Source organism: Taurulus bubalis (assembly GCF_910589615.1).
Source record: "Taurulus bubalis genome assembly, chromosome: 4".
NCBI lineage: Eukaryota > Metazoa > Chordata > Actinopteri > Perciformes > Cottidae > Taurulus > Taurulus bubalis.
In genome coordinates, this window is record NC_136592.1 from 33,250,861 (window position 1) to 33,263,499 (window position 12,639).

At 45.8% G+C, this 12,639-nt stretch overlaps 1 protein-coding gene across 1 annotated transcript in view; it reads left to right on the forward strand.

The window, feature by feature from the left end:
- Positions 1–3,836: 3,836 nt before the first annotated feature.
- sobpa (sine oculis binding protein homolog a) overlaps positions 3,837–12,639 on the forward strand; it is a gene marked incomplete at both ends in the record, with an annotated part of 31,580 nt that continues 22,777 nt past the window's right edge. The window contains 1 exon segment of the mRNA XM_079217024.1: positions 3,837–3,932. Coding sequence (XP_079073150.1) covers positions 3,837–3,932 — 96 coding nt within the window.

The window sequence follows — 12,639 nt, forward strand, 5'->3', positions numbered from 1 at the left end:
CCGTCAACGTGATGACGACTTCAGTCAAACGTAGACAGGACACGCCCCTTTATGTCCAGTAGTAGTACTTCTGGTTGAATGCCGTCAAAGTCCCTCTGTGATAGCACGTGACATGAATACAGTTGTGGTAAGATTACCAAAATATCCCTTCATCAAATATAGAAACGTTTACAGTTGGTTGACACCTGTCGACCCTGAACGGTTGCACAACGTGATTGTGGAAATAATACACAGCAGGTCAATTATTATTTATTTAGCAGTCACGACGGTTGTGAAGATGTCACAACATTCACCACTACCAACAACAAGAACAACAACAACAAGAACAAGAACAACAACAACAACTGTGGGCCACTTGTGCTTTATTTTAAAAGCAAACCAGCACAAACCAGTATTTGTCTGTCTGTTTAGATTGTGTATTGTGCTCGTTATCAAGTGAATCACTAAATGTGGTATCAAAAGGGCCCAATGCATTGATTGCCTATACATTGCTTTATAAGTGGATCATATTTCGGGGCTGGCATAGTTGAATTGCTATTTGTGATTTGATGTATTAATGTTTGATCGTGAGAGAACATCCCTTAGTAATATGTGCAGATAAGTGAAGCCAGTAAGGAGCGCAGGTGCATCAGTAGCGATGAAGGTCTCATGCAGGTCCGTCCAACTGAAGTTGGGAGGAAACTCGAGAAGCTTCGTTGGCATCGTCCGAGTCAGCCGACGATATAATCCACACGATTTTAACATTCTTGTTAATTGCCTTTTACTAACAACAATAATCCCTTGCAAAGCAAGTGTTGTCAACATGTCTTCATAACTCATCCCCCAAGCTAAAGTAAAGCTTAATTAAAGAGTCTTTATATCCACAAGGACGGGCATGCCTTCAGGTGGCGGATGGAATGAATGACTCGGCCTTGTGCACCACCAACATTATTTCATTATTTCATTTGTACCGGTGAATTAATCAATGTGAACGATTTAATTAAATTGAGGCCAGGAACTATGACTAAAAACATTCTTCTTCTTCTGCTTATTTTGGACGTATTAAGAGGCAATGCTGCCTCACAGTTTGCTCCTCATTTAATTGACTGAAACGTCAGTGACAATTTGTGTGCATGCATCTGATTAAGTCAGATTACTGCAAACCGAGAACCTGCTTACTGAGATGCTACACACGTTTGGATAAAATCCGTCTTAACTCCGTCCCATAGTGTTTTATTCCCACCGTCATAGAGCAAACTACAAATCTCAAATTGAATACTAGATGAAAAAGAAAAACAAAAGTTTAAATTGTGAAACCCCCCTCATGTTTCAGTTCATGTAATACAATCCGTGTTACAATATGTTCCACAGTATGTTTGGGAAATGCCCCGACAGCGAGAGAGCGTCTGTCAAGCATAACTTACACGCACGAGTACATTATGCCTGAGCCAATCTTGAATTCCCATCAAGTCCCTTTTGTTTTTTATAAATATATGTCAAAACAATATTTAGCTGTAGCACTTTCTTTTCTTTCTTTTTTTTTACCAGAATCCACTTTGTTATTCTAATCAACAATTTCCCCCCCAAAAGTATTTTCCTCACACGTCCTCCTTCACGCGCTCGCCGCCACCTGCATCACTGCACAGTGTGCCACCGGCAGCATTACAGTCTTACGCTAAGCCGAGCTGCTGTGGGTCTTGTGATGCTGATGGCTTCGTGAAGCATGGCAGCGGCACTGTAACGCCACTCATCTCCCTCTGACCTGCATCACGGTTCACAGCTCCCGTTTTTCCTGCCGATTTTCCGGCTCAAATGGGTGTCACAATGCCATGAGCAGCATCACCCCCCTCCCCTGCCCTCCCCCCTCCTCCCCGGCACCCTCAGTGGCTTTCCACCTGCCAACTCGTTGTAATTCTGTGACAGCCTGTAGCACACAGATGAAACAGGTAAATTCATGCCCGGAGCAGCACAAAAAAACGTATAATGGGGATCTGGAACTGTTCCATATGCAGTAATGCCCTGCTTTTCTTTTTGTTTACATAACTGAGTGGCCTCTCGCTGAGGAAACCCACTCTGAAACATCCTGCTGTGACACTGTCACTTGTCAAAGCATGTGATGTCCAAAAGGACGTTAAGACAGCCGTACAACAACATCTGAACACATGTACATTTGAAATGTGTATAAGTGATGTGAACCGCTATGTGCATGGGACATTTTGTTGTTTGACGGCATGAAGGGGCAGCATGCGGTGAACAACACTCGTGCTCCATTTAGGTGTGCCAGGATGCCACAATAGAGGGAACCGGCATGCACAAAACCAGGACTATTGAAACCAGTTCACCTCAATGGAAGGCATGTCGTTTTGTGAAATATACACACGCTTTGTTGCTGAAGTGGCTTTTGTGTGTAAAAACGTCCATAGCATCTGTTTATTTTCAATGAGACAGTGCAGGCTGTGATTCAAACTTAATTTGAATCAGGACGGTTCGGACATTATGAAACTACAAAAGTTTCCTTTGGCCTTGAGAGTGTTGGACCTTTTCCATCTCTGATGAAGGTTTTTTTTTAGGCTGCACTTCTATTCTGATTGCCTTTTCTCAGTTGAGAAGACTGTCAACATCACGCACCTGCCCCAAACGCTCCTTTCCGCTGTAATGTTTCTCGATGACATGGTCCCCCAAAAAGGCTATATATTCCTTCAGGAAACGCAAGAGGGAAGAACATGTAAAGCATCGTGCCTGCAAACATGACATTCTGACATTTGGGATGTAACGGCTCAGGACCGGACCAACATCATCGGTACCCATCAGTGACAAGAGGTGCATGCAAAGAGCCTGAAGGGTTAAAAGACAAAGCCCAACCCAGAGATAAGAAGTATCTGCTGCTGTGCCACCAGACCAGCAGCTTCTTTCCAGGTCGTCAGACTCCTCATCCTCCAATATAAAATAAATCATGAATACTTTTGTTTTTCTTATGTGGAGCAACATAGGACTCTGTACAGCTGCATTTCTTTCTGCAACCCTGTGTTGTACAATGACAATAAATAAACATTGAACCTCGCAAGACAAACAAAGCCGTGGTTTTTAAATCCCAACATCTTCCGGCACTAGCTGCTCTGGTTAAGACTGACAGGTCCACAAAAAGTGGGCCTTTTATGACCATTGGCCTATGCGCACTGGAACTTCCGGACTGGAGTGGAGTTTGTGGTCTTCAGCGACTGAAGCAGTGAAGTCTGCAACACGATAGAAAGACCACAATTGCATACTGACCAAACACCGTGTAGGCTGTGAGACTCCCCTTCAGGAACAACGTGTGACCGTGTGACCGTGTGTGGGCACCTGTTTGCTGCTCGCAGCCTGTCACCGTGCGCGAGCCGCGCAGCGCTAAGTGGATGTGACCGCGCTGATTGCGCTCCACGGGGAAAAGCGAGAAGAAATAGCCCACCTCTGATCATCAACGCGTCATATAATGTTTCAGCGCACGCCCCTCCCCCTGTCTCGTTTTGCCCCCCCTCCTCACACTCACTCAACCTCTTCTTTGACTCACAGAGGCGGCTCGCCACTGGTGCACGGACCGCGGAGGATACGGGCAGAAGATGGCTGACTTAGCCGCGCACCGCAAGCCCTCGGCGGCATCACCAGCGTCACACGGGCCGCTGAAAAGCTGCAAGACATCCGCCGCCTGGCGACTGTAAACAGCCGCCGCTGTTTCACGCGCTCTCTCCCTCTCTCCCCCCTCTCTCTGCGCTCTCTCTCTCTCTCTCTCTCTCTCTCTCTCTCTCTCTCTCTCTCTCTCTCTCACCCTCTCCCTCACCCCTCCTCACCGCAAATATTGACAGAAGTATCTCAGAGAAAACATGGCAGAGATGGAAAAAGAGGGCAGACCTCCGGAAAATAAAAGAAGCCGAAAACCAGCTCACCCGGTGAAAAGGGAAATAAATGAAGAGATGAAGGTAATAAACAACCCCCCCCCCCCCTCTCCCTCCAAACAGGGGGTCTGTTGCCCACTTGCATGTGATTACGCGTGGAAGCAGAGTGCCTGTGAGGAGCATGCATGTCCGTGGAGGCACCGCACCGGGCGTCCTCAGTGGAAATAGGCGATACACACAAGTGCAATAGGCTGCATGATAGCTGCAAACTTTGATTTATGATTTTTTAAATTTGTATTATTTTAGCCCATGTACTATTGTCCACGCTGAACGGCAGCCCGAGCAGCGCACCCTGCCACCGTACCGCCTCGCACAATGGATGCGGCGCCCATTCACTGCTGCTGGAGTAAGTTTGGACTCGGTGAGGGCGACCGCGCACGTTCCCTGTCGCCTCGTGTCATCATTTCGCCTTGTTTGCATTGCGCCTGCCTTTTCATGGCTTTCCCGGAGTAAACGGAAAATCCAGTGCGTCAGTGAAGGCGTCAACAGTGCCTCTACTATTACTATTAATACGGTGGAACCTACGGCGCAACGGAGGGCAGCCGATGTGCATAATTAGTGCGAATCGGGGGGGGGGGGCACGCGCGTGTCCACGGTGCTTTTTGTGGGTCCGACTGCGTGGGTTTGCCTCTTGAGTCGAGGACGCGCGTGTGTGTGTGTGTGTGTGTGTGTGTGTGTGTGTGTGTGTGTGTGTGTGTGTGTGTGTGCGTGCTGCCCAGCTGCCCAGAGGCGTGTGATCCAGATGTGCGTCTGTGAGCTTTACGCACTCGACAAGGAGCACATTGTCTCCTGTGTTCGGCCTGCAGCGGATCTTCCCCCCAATATTCACCCCACACGTTGTTTCTATTCCTTTCTTCTTTTTGTTGTGTTGCTCGATGCACGTTATGATATTTGAGCTCCGCGCGGCTCATTGAGGAGAAAGAAAGTGTTCTTGGCAGTTGTGTGTGTGTGTGTGTGTGTGTGTGTGTGTGTGAGAGAGAGAGAGAGAGAGAGAGAGAGAGAGAGAGGCAGGCTATGTGTCCGCTTTGTCTCCATCTCTTCATTGTTTGTATACACATTTGGCTGGAGACACATATGCACCCGGGGCTCTGCTGTTATGCGAGGATATGCAGGTGATCACATCGGAAATAATTGTGGAAATTATTATTATTATTATTTTGAGGCTGTCAAAGGAGTAGCGAGGGTGCTGGCAAAAAAATAAATACCCCTGCTGGAATAAAGCCTTTTTTTGGGGGGTTTCAATTCCATCTGCGTTCACGTGTCACCGCTTCTAGTGTAAAAATAATAAAAATCATGTTAATTCTATGAATGACAGTCTAGATGATGTGTTGGTGATTATAGGGCAAAAAGGAACTGTTTGGCTGAAGTGGAATTTTTCTTTCTTGATAAAAAAAAAGAAATAATATAAAAAAATAATGATCCTCAGTTTGAGAATGTGTGTGTGTGTGTGTGTGTGTGTGTGTGTGTGTGTGTGTGTGTGTGTGTGTGTGTGTGTGCGTGCGTGCATGTGTGTCTGCTGGGGGGGCTGTCAGTCAAGCAGGGTCTCTCCATTGAGACATTGCCTTGTTTCCTATCAGGGGAGCACTTGAGATAGTCTCAGTGGAGCATTTAGAATGGATGAAATCTTTATGAGCGCCATCTAGGCACACTGAAGTGCTGTCCGTCCAGGTTTTATTTGGTCATTTGTGTCATTACAGCCGGGGAGCCCAAAAATGTAATGTCCCCTCTTGTAATTTATCAGATTGGCTGAGTAATTACAGGATGTCAGTCACCGGTCAGACATGATGTTCTATTTTAAAGGTACTGCAGGTTTTTGCTGTTATTTAGAAGGTGATGGGAAGCGGCATCATTCAGGGTTCAGTGAATCGACACATCTTACTGTACAATATGTCTTTTGCTGAGAAGACGTGTCACTTTATTATCTTGTTCGATTAAAGCAGATTCATTTTGTCGTTTGATTTGTTAGCGCAGTGATCTGTCACATCGTGGTTCTTGAGTTGTCAATATGAAGATGTACCAGACTGAGCAAATATGTCAGCTTGTGGAATTATATTTTTTTTACAGCAGATACGGAGCTGTGTTGCTGGTGCGTACAGGGGGAAAACACCACTCTCCCATGGCAACTCCGGTATCTCCCGTCAATACCAGGGGAAGCTTTGCTGAACGGAGCAGCAGATGTGGTTAAGGTGTCAAAACACTTTCAAGTTCGATTGTAGATCATTATGCAACCTTGAATTTCGTCTCCTATTGCACACACACATTCTCACACATGTGGCTGTCTCCAGATTTAATTTAGGAAAACACTGATCCACACGGATAGAAGGCAAGGGAACTGTAGCTGCAGCCTCTTTCGCTCGATACCTTCATTGTTATCATTACGGGAGTTGATAAGTTGGATGATGTTCAGCATATACGGCTGTATCTGATATGGTGGAACATGGTTGGTTATGTTATAACATTACACCTGGATACGGATCAGACTGTAAACCCGGACAGAGCATTACGAGCTGCAGACGTGCAGCTGCTTAACAGGGTTGCATGATAATAGCTCAGGAACAGGAAAGCCAGCATGTGAAGTTTAACGTATTGATTTCCTGTAGAAAACTTCTTTGATTCGGATTCAGAACAAAATGACTCAGTTCCCTCTGTCATCTTCAATATTGCAGGCCTCCCAAAAAAACAACAACACACAATGTGCCCTTGTGAGGAGATCATACCCTGCAAAACCAAACAGTCTGACAGTGTTTCCTTCATCTGGCTGCTTAATGTGTGCCATGGTAAAATAAGCCCCGGTGAGTAATCAAGGGCAAGGAGGAGTGGGCATTGGAGGGGATATGGGAGGCTGGAGAGAGTGGGGTAAGAAACAGTGGAGAAAGGAATGTACACAGCGCTGGGCTGCCTAAGCTGTAAAAACTGTAACCTGAGTGTCTCTCCGCTGGATCGGATATCAAGGAAAGTAGAGGGAAATGAAAGCAGAGGAGAGGGAGAGGCAGAGGAGGAGAGAGGGAGCAGGGGAGTGGAAAAGTGGAGAAGTGAAGTAGGAGGAGGCGAAGGGAAACTTGGCGTGTGGATTTGTGAATTTTATCACGGTGTACAGTGACCTGCTCTGGTTTCTACCCGCTGGCTATCCAATTCCCACCATCACCATTACCACAAGCCCTACTGGCCACGACTGGGTCGTACTCGAGGGAAACAAGGGGGACGACTGTGGAGGTTTTAAATGTATTTTTATCGGTATTCGCTGCTCAGTACACGGCAGGGAGGTGCCAGCTTGTGAATCTGTGGGGAAAGTATCACGAGTACATCCCCAACTATACTGTGAAACCACCATATTGTCTTTAACTCAGAAGGTCTAACTCAGCAGAGGCAAAGCCACTTCAAAGCTCAAATAGCCTTAATTGTACACAATGATCATAAAACATCACATACTGTGCACGTTGAGAGGCAGCGTATAAGGTGCACCAAGCTATTGCCATAATGATATATGGGGGTGGTTGAAATGTTAAAAAAAACACCTTTCACCTTGTTAAGATACTATTTAACATCACCAGCTTTAAATCTGATATTGTGTCAACTAGATATTATGCTTGGTGTTTAAAATGCCAGTGGTGTTACATCAATCAGTTCCATAGTTTTGAATAATTCTATAACAATAATGTCTCAGGCCATTTCTTGACTGTTTCCAATGACTTACGCATTGATTAGCAAGCAATTGGTCCTTGCTGCCGTTATTGTTATCACCGCCGGGAGATTATGTATTCAGTCGAGAGCGGGTGTGCATCTCTGTGTCTGTCTGTCTGTCAACGTCTAATCTTGCATCCTGTTGGACCCATCAGCCTATTCATTGCTGTCCTCATTTATGACTATGCTTGAGGACCTCTCGTGGTTATTCACAATTTTGTGGTTATTAAAACATTGTTATTGACAGCTTTATGCAGCCATTGACTGCTGCCTCCTCCTCACTTCTCTTAACCGGCATTTGGCGGGAGGAGAGCTAGTAAGCTGTTAGCAGCTGCCGGGCAGTAGTGCCAATTATTTTTTTAATTTTGTTCGAGCAATTTGGGGTGATGTTTGTCATTTAATTTAGAAAAGGAGAGAGATAGACAGTGAGGGGGGATTAGCGTGTAGGACCAGCATAGTTTCACATCTAACTTGGTGAATTAAGGGTTTATTTTTGACAATTGTGAAAAGGCTAACCCAGACAATTTTGGTGAGCTTTTTTTTGGTTTGTCGAGTTTCAACAAAGCGCTTAGCAAGTGAACCGAGTGCTGGCTATAACGGAGCGCGTCTTCTCACGTCGGTAGGACGAGAGCTAGTTAGCTGTTAGCAGCCGGTGAGCAGCAGAGTCCAACAGAGTGTGTTTGGCTAACAGAGCTAATAGCTAACGGCTGATACAGCTAACAGAGCTCATAGCTAACGGCTGATGCAGCTAACAGAGCTCATAGCTAACGGCTGATACAGCGAACAGAGCTCATAGCTAACGGCTGATACAGCTAACAGAGCTAATAGATAACAGCTGACACAGCTAACAGAGCTCATCGCTAACGGCTGATACAGCTAACAGAGCTCATAGCTAACGGCTGATGCAGCTAACAGAGCTCATAGCTAACGGCTGACACAGCTAACAGAGCTCATAGCTAACGGCTGATGCAGCTAACAGAGCTCATAGCTAGCGGCTGATACAGCTAACAGAGCTAATAGATTACAGCTGACACAGCTAACAGAGCTCATAGCTATCGGCTGATGCAGCTAACAGAGCTCATAGCTATCGGCTGATACAGCTAACAGAGCCAACAGAACTAAACACACAAACCGTTTCTGTTCAGAGGGGGCATTACACAGTCAACATTGAGCGATAGCTGGAAAGGGTTCATCCTCTTGGCAGCATGAATAAGCTAACTAATCGTGTCTATTAGATTTGTGAACATATCGATCTGACACTGGTTCTAAAGTAAAACGTATATTGATGATTATATATATATATATATATGAAATATATTAATTATTTGGGGACCATAATCACAGAGAACAAATGTTTTAGAGACCCTGCCTTGTGGTTTTTGAGATACTGTCACCCTGGCATGGAGCAAAACTTTGTGGGAATTTTGACTTGATGTTGGCGGTTAACAAAAGATCAATGGCATAATTAGGACAGATGTGACGGACAAAATGAAATCCCCCATCTCAGGGCTTTGCATTTCAGCAAATATTGCCTTTTAGAAAAAAGAAAAATAATCTAATTTGAAACCTAAAAATCTTTTCGAATGTCTGGCTGTCTGAAAACAGAAACCACACTTGCAGTCGCGTGACCTTTGTTCTGTTCCGAGGCTCTTAGAAGACTTTGGGAAGAACGAAAGCTGATAAAAGGGCTATACATCTGGTGTAACATATAGACATCTGTAGCTGCCCGTGTGCTTCCAACGCCTCTTCCTCCCCAGCTCGCCCAGAGCCAGAGCCGGTGCCGCCTGCTTTGATGAGCCGCCAGCCGGGATTAGATTCCACTCTTAATATCACTCCCACTTTCTCAAAGTAGTAGGGTGACACAGAGGACAGTTTGGTACGATAGAACAGGAGACAGAGAGATGCTGTGTTTTTTTTTTTTTTGTCTCCCACAAGGTGGTTATTTTACAGCTACATCCGTTTTGCTCCGCAGTCCTCTCGGGTTGGGTTGTGCTCCAACTCATTTGTTCAAAAGGATGTTTTTTTCCTCTTGAGGTTTTTACCCTCGCAGTTGTGCTAATCAACGCAGTTGTGCTTGTCATGCGTTTGCACTCTGCAGTCTGTCAGTTTCTTAAGAACAGTGAATGTATTAGACACATTAGATTCCTTCCCTGATTGATTCATTTAAGAATTGTGTGAGAATGGAACGCAATGTGTGTACGGCTAGAAAACACCCTAATCGGGCCACTTGCATTCACAGCCGTGGGCTATTTGCTGTATCTGACATGCACAGGAATCAAACCGCTGCAACCCGCCCCCAACCCACACAGTTTAAATCAAGAAATGTATTGGCCATTTCAAAATGCCATGGAGTCACTGGGCATCTCCATGGGTGAAAACACAACGACTGTACATATAGCTGTCAGGACCTAACTTTAGCTCTGCTCAGGACGTGACGCTAAATCCAACTTTCAGGAACCTCCAGGCGGAGTGAGCACCGCTGTCACTCACCACTGTTCAAGGCAGAAGTGCTGTCAAACATGAGCTGTCCTCATTAGCAGACGTCTTTCAGGCCGCTCTAACAGGCATCTTTTAAAAAAAACACACAAAAAGGGCTGTAAGTGTTTTTGGATTAAACGTTAAATACTTTAAATAATCGGTGCAAACGCTCACAATTGTTGGATGCTGAGTTCCAGATGTTCACGCAACAACAGCTGCGCGGTGCTTCCACTTCACCTGCGATCGACTCGACCCATGCCCTGCACCTTGTGCGCCACCTCTGCCCACTGACCACCACAACATGGTAGTATTTTATAGCAGGCAGATCAATAACTCCTGTCATTCTTCATCAACAATCCCACCGCAGCATTTAGCCCAAGTCCTGCGACCAAGTGGGGAAAGTTCACTCCTGTGTGGAACAGCAGGAAAGCCGTGCTCCGTACGGACAAAGCAAAACCGACCGGAGAGCAGTGCCACATCTCTGAGGTCTATGAAAACAGCCCATCGTGCATTTCTCTACCTAAAAGCTTTGAACCGAAAGGGAATGTTGCCTCTGTCGCTCCTCTTCTGTGCTACAGAGTATCAAATATGCAAAGAGACCTGTCTGCCGCCGTCTAAACAAGTGTGTGTGTGTGTGTGTGTGTGTGTGTATGTGTGTGTGTGTTTGTGGGTTGGGGGCTCATTCCCACTGTAAACAACATCCAAACTGCGCTTTCTTTTGGCGCTCCGTTAATTGAATTTGTATTAAGTAATTGAGTCAGTGGACCAACTGTGGACTCAGACATGCTGCGTGTTCGACAGAGACATTTCTTTCTTTTTGCATAAGGTATTTTATTGTGAAAGAAACCCACCAAACCCATCTCCACTGAGACCTCATAGTTTCACTTTATTTGCCCAAATGAAATTCCGGTTGCAGACACGGTCACTTTTCCCACCCACAGGAAATCACGAATCAATACTTCAGCCCTGCCTCCAGCAGCGAGTGCACACTCTCTAGAGAAATCTGCAGTGAGAACTCTCTCTCCCTCTCTCTCTCTCTCCCTCTCTCTCTCTCTCTCTCTCTCTCTCTCTCTCTCTCTCTCTCTCTCTCCCTCCGGCCTTCTTGATAGACATGAACTTGGCGTGAAAATCAACTTATCCTATAGTTTTTTCGAACTCGCACAACCAACACGCAAAGTTGCCCAGTGCCCACCTTTAAAGTTCACACGGAAGTCTCAGCGTGAGTCTTGTCTTCCGGCTTCCTGACTGTCAAATCAGACATCCCTCTGAGATAGCAATTACCTTTTGCGTTTATTTGGGTACCGGCAACAGTTAGGCCCCGATCTGAATGAGCCTTTTTGCCCCTTTTTCCTCTCAGGCTGTAGCAACGGTTTGAAGACTACAGATGCAGATATTCTCTTCTCACCTGTGGATGTGCACGTCTGTATTTCGCCGTTTATTTAGATCAGCCAAGAGTCGGATGAACCCCTTCGACACGATCGCTCCGGCTCTGACGCATCAACACAAGCTGTTTGCGATTGACATTTAGCTGCTTAGTGTGGTGACTGATGAGTATCGGCTGAGATCATGCACAAAGTGGGACTTGCTATTTGATCGTGAACTCACTCGAGTCTTGTCACGGGGCATCACCGTAGCAAAGCACTGTACGGGGCATCACTGTGGCAAAGCACTGTACGGGGCATCACCGTAGCAAAGCACTGTAGGGGGCATCACCGTGGCAAAGCACTGTACGGGGCATCACTGTGGCAAAGCACTGTACGAGGCATCACCGTAGCAAAGCACTGTACGGGGCATCGTGGTTCACCTTTGCAAGCCTTGTAATGTGATTCTGCAAGCTGTCGTTTCGCGCCAAACTGACAGTACCTGAGGCTAATTGAGTAAAAGAAAATTGAGCTGGATGTGTTTGTCATTATAAGACGAATATACTATTCAGCATGTAGGAAGCGTTTTTTACAGCGCTGAGGACCGGTGTTCCGTCTAAGCCGATAGTTTAGTGACCTGTGACTAATATCTTGTAATTACAGCGGATTCGTCCCTGCTGTCGTTTGTTTCGAGAAAGCCCATTTCCATCTATGTTGTTCGAGTCAAACAGTATAGCTGAACCATTTACCGCAGTTTCTGGTTCAGTGAATGGACGCTTCTGGGAATATTGCAGCTGAGAGGTGGATGGTGATAATGGGCTGTGTGCATTAGCAGGGTTATGGTTTTCAGTTTTGAGTGTGTTATTGACTGTGTTGCTGGAGGCTGTTATGGAGGAAATACTTTAATGTTTCACCTGCATAGATTAGGTGTGTTTATTTTTTCATGCCTGCACTAACTGTCTGCATAGCACCTTGCGTTGCCGTGCCGCTGGTGTATGTCGGGACTTTACAGACCTACTCAAAGCATATTGGAGGCTGTGGAGTGCTCCATGTTATTTACTGCTCAGTGCTGTTTTACTCTATATTAATGTTTTTCACTGTGCCGTTGTTTGTTTCACAGAGATGGATTAGTGCTCTGAAATACACAGTTGTTATTAGTGATGTAGACTTAGCTGCTCTCATATTTAACCAGTTACATTTTTTTAAATCCC